The sequence below is a fragment of the Trachymyrmex septentrionalis genome, unplaced genomic scaffold (genome assembly GCF_001594115.1).
Source record: "Trachymyrmex septentrionalis isolate Tsep2-gDNA-1 unplaced genomic scaffold, Tsep1.0 scaffold2, whole genome shotgun sequence".
Taxonomy (NCBI): Eukaryota; Metazoa; Arthropoda; class Insecta; order Hymenoptera; family Formicidae; genus Trachymyrmex; species Trachymyrmex septentrionalis.
Window position 1 is genome coordinate 2,428,173 of NW_017305179.1, and position 9,309 is coordinate 2,437,481.

At 31.7% G+C, this 9,309-nt stretch overlaps 2 protein-coding genes across 3 annotated transcripts in view; one reads left to right on the top strand and one right to left on the bottom strand.

The window, feature by feature from the left end:
- LOC108747344 overlaps positions 1-2,682 on the top strand; it is a 16,570-nt gene extending 13,888 nt beyond the window's left edge. The window contains exons 2-3 of one of the 2 annotated variants that reach the window (XM_018484747.1): positions 1,398-2,373; positions 2,463-2,682. In XM_018484747.1, coding sequence (XP_018340249.1) covers positions 1,398-2,364 — 967 coding nt within the window. In that variant the 3' untranslated portion in view covers positions 2,365-2,373; positions 2,463-2,682. Of the gene's footprint in view, positions 1-1,397 lie in introns of both variants that reach the window. The other variant, XM_018484746.1, reaches the window with a different exon arrangement.
- A 3,742-nt stretch (positions 2,683-6,424) lies between these two features.
- LOC108747374 overlaps positions 6,425-9,309 on the bottom strand; it is an 11,022-nt gene continuing 8,137 nt past the window's right edge. The window contains exon 2 of the mRNA XM_018484798.1: positions 6,425-7,564. Within this exon, the coding sequence (XP_018340300.1) occupies positions 6,595-7,554 (960 nt within the window). The 5' untranslated portion in view covers positions 7,555-7,564 and the 3' untranslated portion in view covers positions 6,425-6,594. The remainder of the gene's footprint in view (positions 7,565-9,309) is intronic.

Sequence of the window (9,309 nt, forward strand, 5' to 3'; positions counted from 1 at the left end):
TATATAACATCCTCTTACTAATTGTTTTTAATTATGAAATTATACAAAAACATTTCGTCATCCTTTATTCGCACACAAGTAATTTTCTTCCTCTTCTTCTTCTACCTTTTTCCTCTTCCATCGTATTTCACCTTTTCTTTTCCAGTCACTCCTTTTAGACGCAGCACGAGCGTCATGTCGTTGTGAATGACCACGTCAAGTACCTTGCTGGATGGAGGAATAATTTCACAACGAGGGAGTCGTCCGGCTGGCATATTAATTTATGGCTATTGCATGACGGACGTTCCAACTTCCAAGACCGATGAACATTGGCTTACCAAACATAGTCACTCAAGTTACTGAATATTTTATTATTTTTTCGACGCAGAACTACTGTTTGCAGTTCTATATTTGTCTGTATATTATACACGTTCAGTTTATGTTTTATATACGTTATAAATTCATTTTCCAGTATCTCCTTTCAATCCGGAAAATTATCTCTTTCATATTGGAAAAATATATCTTATTATAGCAACATTAATTTTATCATAGCTACAAAAGAATCATAGCTACAAAACGTTTTTTTGTTTTTAATAAATTATCAAAATAATTTATAGATGAACGTTAAAACGGTGATTTTAACGTTCCAATCTATTGAGTTGAGTAAAAAGTAACTTTATATTTTTAGATTTGAATGTCACCTAAAAATACAAAGACACATATAATGCGTTTTATCATCAAAGCAAGAAAGACTGAATGATTAACATACTTTATTCTTGTAACGAGTAATTAAGTGGGAAGGGTAATTCATCGCACGATTCATCAGCACGATGTGCTCATAATAACAGAGCAAATTGACGCTTATTTATCGTTATGATGTTTTTACATTGTAGGTTTCTCACATCGTAAAATTTCTCTATGCCTTGTTGGCAGAGAGTCATCACTTTCACGCTCTGAAATTCTTTTTCATTAAAATTTTTGCTACGTGCAACCAGATTTACGAGCGGCCAGATGGCTGAGAGGTCAGACTTACACAGTCCTTCCTTTGAATCCCTGGTGGCACTTGCGGTTAGATGATTCTTTCATTAGTTCCACGAGACATGGCAATCGTAACTCATGATGAATCGTCCTCTAAGTCGGCGTAACTCTATCTTTTATTTTCTTCATCTAGATCTCGAGACCGACTCGAGCGAATATCACGTATTTGCGACGTCGTTGAAATTCATTTATATATTTCTTCTAGATCAACTAATAAATCAACGTAATAAATATAGTAATTCTGTATGTAATTTGATATATATTCTTATGTTTATATATTAATGATTTTTCACTTAATGCATTACTGTTTTTTTTTTTATTACTGTATTTATTTCTACATTAGCATAAAGATACGTAACGACGTATATGATTTTTTTCAGATTACTTCTTTCAAGTGGCTTACTACTGATATTCTTCAGTAGTCTCGTCACTGCGACTACTTCCGAGGAAAGTTTCGAGACGGTTCATACAAGCAACGCGGCTGTTCTAAACCGACTTGGACTGACACCTCTTCAAATACCCGATGGGCATCATAAGAAGCGATTAGCCGGGCCTGAACCACCGGGACTCAGCTCGCAAACGCGCATACATCAGCCTTACAGTCGTCGTCATGGACACCGTGACAGCCACGTTTACATTGTGAAACTTCCGGCTAGTCCTCCGTACTACACCATTACGAAGCCTCACAAATCCGTCAACGACGACAAAGTCACTAAGACCGGCCCGAGTTTTCCGGTGGGATTTCAAGGAAATGGTAAACCTGCCAAGATTTATCATTGGAATTTACCGGTCGTAAAGAAAATGATGGAGAAGAAGCGCCTCCAACTGAGCCAACTAAGAATTGACGCTAGAAAAAAGTTGGAGGATATGAAGAAACAGCAGCAAACATCTACAAAAACCATACTGAATAAGCTTTATCCGCTCGATACAAGTAGCAAGAGTTACGAGTATCGTGCCACCGACAACCAACTTCGTTTGCACCAAAAGCAACCAGTGACGAAACACATCAGAAATAATGACAAGAGACTCAGCTATTCGAATAGCGACAACGACAATATTAAATTCAAGTCGACGAAAAAGAATAACCTTGGCAACAAGGCGTATAGATTAAACGATATGAGTGTGCACAGGATCCACCTGAGCAACGAATTTCACGGCTCAAGGAACACTGTGCCGAAGATGAAAAAACACCGGAAAAAAGCTGCCACTTCATATTATGCGCCAATCGCCACTAAGACGGGTTCCACTAGCATCCACAAAAACTTTCCCGGAAATGGCAAACCTAAAGCTTTCTACATTATGGAAAAGAGTCGCAAGCCAGTATACTATCATCCCCTTCTACCTTAATCTTCGATTGTTCGTGTAACTGTGCATAATCGTGTAATATCTTAACTGGCTTGCCTGCCTGTTAGCTTAAGTAGATGCATACTGTTCTGTTTGTACAGGATCAGGAATCGCCATTCAAATTGACAACGATAAAATGCAAAAAAAAAAAAAAGGAAGGAAGAGGGAGAAAGAAAAAGAGAGAAACAGAGACTTTCATGCCTATATTGCATATAGTCATTCTTATTCAAGATAAATGCATTCCGCAAACTGTTCCACTTCTGTTAAATATACATCGTTATTATATCTTTACTTATAAAGGTGCATTAAGATAAGTAAATATTAGAAGTGCGTAAACATACGTTTTATTATCGCATCTTGTTGATAAATTCATTTCTTCGTATATTTTTAATTTTTTACGTTATCGTATATATTCAGATAATCCATTATATTATTACGACGAAACAACAGACAAATATTATTTATATTTTTACATTGCCTTATTAACTGACAAATGGATGAGGAATTTGAGCATATCATATTTTCACAAAACATATTTTACATCTATTATCATAATAATCGGTATCAATTGTATCTATATAGACATCAAAAATTTCCGCAAAATGATACTAAATAAACCTCTATGCATCTATTTCTTTTTATATAAGAATGTATTATTTTAAAAGGTAGCTTTACTAGAACAATTTAAAAAAAAATTTTTTTCTAATTGTTATAAGATTGAAACGTCACTAGACGGGACTTTTTATAGAACATTTTATTGATAACTTTACTGCTTTGTATTTTAAAACGCTTCTTTTAATCATGAGAGTTTCGCGAGAATTCGTCGTATCACACATCGCAATTACTTTAAAAAAACATTACATAATAAAAACATTATGTAATAGAGGAAAATGGTTGACTTATTTCCATTAGCATCTTAGACATAAATTGAATTAAAAAAAACATCATGTTGCAATTAGAAAAGAAATTAATGTTAAATAATGTGCAGAACTCCTTTGACGGAAGCTTAAAGAGCGTTAGTTTTGATTGATAGAAATAAAAAATTCAATTGAAGTTTAATGCAATGTTTAATGTCGTAATAGGCAATAAAATGTGGATCTACTGCTATATTCTTGACTGTCAAAGATAGAATGCTCGGTTGTCTTTCTGCAAAAGCAGAAACTAAAAGCAGTGATCTCGCGAGGCCTACGAAAATCTGATAATTGAGATATTTATTTAAATGTGATTTCAGTACTATGACGATTGATTTTATTATAAGTACGAGTATACGAAACTTACGAACAATTACAAATACTTAAAAAAAAAAACTGAGAATAGAACAATTTGTTGTTTTATTTATTGTGTTTGCGGAAACTTTCGGTGTGTTGCGAACTTAAAATATGATAGTATTATTGAGATTATGACTGAATGTTCCATGTCTATCCTGCATTGGATGACTATTTACACTATTTACACATAATATAAGTATTGATTAAGCTATTACTATGTGACACTCAAATTATATTATATATATATATATATATATATATATATATATATATATATATATATATATATATATATATATATATATATATATATATATATATATATATATATATATATATATATATATATATATATATATATATATATATATATATATATATATATATATATATATATATATATACGTAGGTTCTCTTTATCTCTTTATTTGGTTTTTTTTATTTATATATACAAGATTTAAAGAAAAGCAAAAAATACTATGTATTTTTACTTAGATTAATATAAGGATTTTATGTGACATTGATTTATTAGGGTAACAGCAAGATTAATATCTTTTTACAGAGCTTCATTTTAAACTGAGTCAGTGCTTTTGTTTTTTTACTCTGATAAAATGTAAGATTGTTTTTCAAAGTATACGATCACCGAATGATTTCTTCCCGCTGGAAAAGATCATGATCTTATAATCAAATTCTCCATTATTGAATTAACATTGTATAATATATTTTTATAAATATAAATATGCGAACGTATTATCATATTTCTACACGCGCGCCCGTCGTTTGCGTATAATCACGTAAACATAATTGATCCGTGATTGAGTATGTCCAATACTTAATCAACGTAAAATGTTTCCATATAATTATAGATAGATTTTTCGTTAAGACTGGACAATACGCATGTTTTTATACAACGTGTAAATTTTTCCTCCTACGTGAATTGACGTGGAAATGTTTTGTGTTGAATATATTTTTTTCTATATTCTAGATATCGTGAGTAAGTGCGCTCAATTGTAATGAGGCGTATATATTCAGTGTAACGAATAAAGATATTTATAACTCTTTGTATACTTTGTCTTGACAATTACATACTTAAAAACCCAACTACCTTTCGTGTTTAATCAATATTCTGGCAATGCTAATCTTAAAATGCTTATTTATCGTTATTATTATTTGGAAAAACTCTATTTCTTTTTATACACATAATAATAAAAAGTTACTCTAAATTAAATTTGAATATTTATTTAGATAATTTCTAATTAGATTTAAATCTTTAAAAAGATTTATATATATATATATATTGTATATATATTGTATATATATGTGTGTATGTATATAAATCTAATCAGAAATAACTCTATGTTTTGTACATAATTCTTATTGCAGTTTGTCACATTTGATATTTCAAAATTGCATTATGCAGATATGAATAAATGTTTAATTAGTAAAACAACGCATAGAAACTAATGAATCTATAGAACTCTGTTTATGACCTTGCTTTACCACTCTGTACCTGGATGAGAACCCTTGCAACCCGTTATAGCGCATTTACTTTAATATCTGCAAGGAACAACCACTTCGGTGACGAGTCGCTTGCCTCTGGGACCACATTTTTTGGTAATTGAGCGTATACATTCAAAATACTAAAGAGAACATCTTGTTCAACGAAGATAATTGTTTTTACACATTACATCCTTTCACCAAATAAAGTAAGCAAAATGTTACTGAGCAATTACATTTCGTGAAAAAAAAATATCTGTGATATAAGCGAGAAGGATAAATGCTATAATCTTATAATTCGCATAATTTTTTTATTTATTTATTATTTTAACATGACTCGACACTTGCATTTCTGTTACATTATTAAATATTTTTGTAAAGTCATTAATTAATTAAGACATTAATTATAATGCTTTTGTATTTGCCGAATATAATAGACACTATTATTACATTATACTGTTAGAATGATTTATCACTGTCGAAATAATTGTAATAAATAATATAATATATGTATACAAATATATTACCAGAAAATTAAAATAATAATTTACTGTTATATAATTAAAATATATGTTTATATATAGTAAATATATAGTATTCATAAAAAACTCATTTTGTATATTATATATATGTACGATACACACGTTACACATATATTACAGTATATGCGTGTATACACATATATATATATATATACATATAAGTACATAATGTTTTTAGATGGAATGGCAAAATCACATTGCACAAATAATCTTGATATTGAATCCCCTTACGCATCTAATCCGAATGAATTGCGCATGTTTGTAATCAGACAGGATATAGTCCAGACAATCTGACCAAACTCATTTTCCAAGTCAATATTTGTATATAAGGGACTAAGTGTAGGAAATGTGCTTTTCACTTCGTCGTTAACGGGTAAGGTTAAAAATAATATGTGTATCCTTATTCTTAACATCATTTGTACATATATTTCACATATTTACAAATTCATAATATTGCACGGACCAATAAATACTATAAATATTCAATAATATACACAAATTAAAACAATAGCTTTGAATAATATATAATTTTTAACACACTTTATAAAATTATTTAATTCCCGCGCGAGTCTGTGCAAAAATATAGAAAAATAGAAAAAAAATACAATTATATTATTTTTAAAACAATTTCAATGATTATCTATATAGTAGCAGAATATTTATCACTCGCGTTATGGTTTGCCTAATTCTATCAATGTGGATTAACTCTATTATCTCTTTAATCTACGTTTTACCTTTTTCTAATTCTTCTAAAACTAGAGAAAGATAAAAGTAAGTAATAAGTTAAATCGAGATTAAAGTTAATCTATATTGAATATAGAAATAGACACGTAATGTCTCTAATATTAGAGACGTTACAAGTTCCTTCCGTATTATGATTGCTTGCTCCGATTTTCAATATTCGGCATGATCATATCAAATTAAATTTAATCATGCACATCTTGATAATTGGAATGTCGAATGGATTGATGCATTGTGGTGGAGTCATTCGACTCAAGCAAGTACATACTGGTTAGTTTGCCATTAAAGGTGTAAGGTCCCATATCAAGACTGTTAAGCGAATTATCCGGCCTCTTTACCGGCCTGAGATTCGCTTGCCATTGATAAATAGAGGTCGGCTTACCGTTGTTCACGAAGTCGGCTGACAGGTTGTCCAAGTTCGTGATTGGACTGTCGGTTGGCTTCTTGCCAGGCTTCTTATGCCATTGGTAAACGGAGGTGGGCTTGCCGTTGCTTATGAAGTCTATAGGCAATTTGATGAAGGAATTAACGGTCTGCTGAGAGGCTGGTTGAGGTCGCACGGGTCTCACGTGATGTAGCTGGACTAGTTGAGGAACAAAGGGTATCTGGGGCTTCAAGGGAGCGCTCGAGTACGTGGGTGGTTGCGAGATATATCCGATACCGGGTACAAACATATATGGAATAGGTGGGAGTCGAATATAAAAAATATCACTCTCTTGGTATCTCTTATCAGACTCGCTTGATGATCTATCCTTGGCTGTCGACTCTGAATTGTCGTTGTAATCGATTTCATACGCAGGCACCTTTGGATAACGTATGATACGCGGTAACAGAGGATAATCTACAAATAAAGCTTTACGTTTCCGTCCTTGCGTCCTTTTTTCATTTGCCTCATTTTCACGTGTCTTCGATTCGGAAGCTTCGAGATGATGGATTGTGTGTTTCAGAATTGATAGAGTTGTCTCATTCGTATTTTCTACCATTTCATTAATTTTATCTGGACTGTCATCTATTATATCCCAACGATTCTCCATGGAAAGCGAAAGCGCTTTTTGGACTTGAGGGACTAAGCGGTTGTTCAATGTGTTTGAAAAAGGACTTGCTGCCACAAATCCGATTACAGGTATCAATAGAACCAGTACCATCGTGTGGGGTCTGAAAAGGGATAAATGTGTTCTTGTAATATTGTAATCCTATTGGCAAACAATGAATTTATTTATTTATGTAAAGAAATTATTAATAATTGAACATTCAACACACCGACATTACAATAACATGTTATTTCATTAAGATTACTTTAATAATAACAATTAACATTGTTTTATAATTATTATTGAGATATAATATATTAATATAACGCTAATGTTGAAATGAAAATTATTTTATTTCGGCTAGTAGAAATTTACGTTTGCAGCAAGTTAATTGCTCGATGTCTTACAGACATCGTTTTGAATTCGCAGACATCAGCAGAGAAAGAGAGAGCAAACGAGCCAAAACAAATTGTTCGCCCGTTGGGGTGGATGATTCTCAGATGCGTTTCCTGTCTAGCTACGCACACTATTATATAGAATCTAACGTATTCCTGACTGCGCGCGAGATTGTATGTGTTTGTCTGACGTCGAATAAATCACGTCCCCGTGAGTGAGAAAAAGAGTAGGCGGGCAAGAAAGGAGGTAAGGATACAAACGCAATGCGACGCGTCGCTGCGCGACGACGCGACGCGGCATTTGGACGTTTCATGCCTTTTGCTCGCGTTGCGGTATTTCCCTCTTCTTCTCCTTCTGCAGCAATGGCGCGAGGCGAACGAAACAGGAGCATCAAGAAGGGTAATTGAAAGCGGGTTATAAAATCGTCGAGTCACGCATTCCAGCCGCAAAGTCCTCTCGTGCTCATTGGAGGACCTTGTAGAAGGTCGGCTAACAGAGCGCGCAGAAATTGACCCATTCGCATTTGTCCTTTTTGATGGATATTCCTAACTAATCATAAAACAATGTTACTCTTCCTTCTACTTTCATGTCGATAGCTTTAAAGGCAAGCACTTAAGTTATATTTTCAATATTCACATCTTTTATATATGTCTTACATTATGTGGTTATTTTATTAATAAATTAATGTTTCATTATATATATATATATATACATACTATGTAAATAATTTTGCAAAAATAACACGATGTCCTAACTTTAATTACTTTCTCAGAATTTTTCTCTCTTTTCCTTCCCATTTTATAGTTTTTTTATCTTTTATTTTCTATGTCTTCGCAATGAATGCTTCGAATCATTTCTATTCATTTATCGCCTTGTGATATGAAGAAAATGACAGCTTTTTCATCGGCTATGTTACAGCTAGTCCAATCAATACAATTAATGTAAGTGTAATGATACCCGATGAAAGTCTTTCAATAAATGTTTATCATGCAGTTTAATAGCTTCATCATTATATGCTCATTAATTATTAGTAGTCGGCTACTTCTTTTTATTTCCATAATTCGATTTGTTTTAATAAAAGTTTCTTAATTAAAAACTTAAATTAATTTGTATTAATATTGACAAAGTATGTACTATATTAAAGACTGGCAATCTTATAAAAGGTTCCGTAACTGCCAAAATTTGCACAAAGTTAGCTCATAACATAATATTATTCTTTTATAATTGATTCTCACTTTTTGTAATAGATATGCATTCATCTACGACAATATTCAATTTTTATTTAAAAGAGCGTTTTTATTTTATTTTTATTCGTATTTGATTAATATATACTATTAATAGTGATAATTTTACAAAAAAGCAGCACGTTTGCAATAATAATATATATTTATTTATGAAGTATATATGCAGCTAATAATAAATTATAATATAAACAAATTAAACAATAAATATATAAATATATATTAAACAATA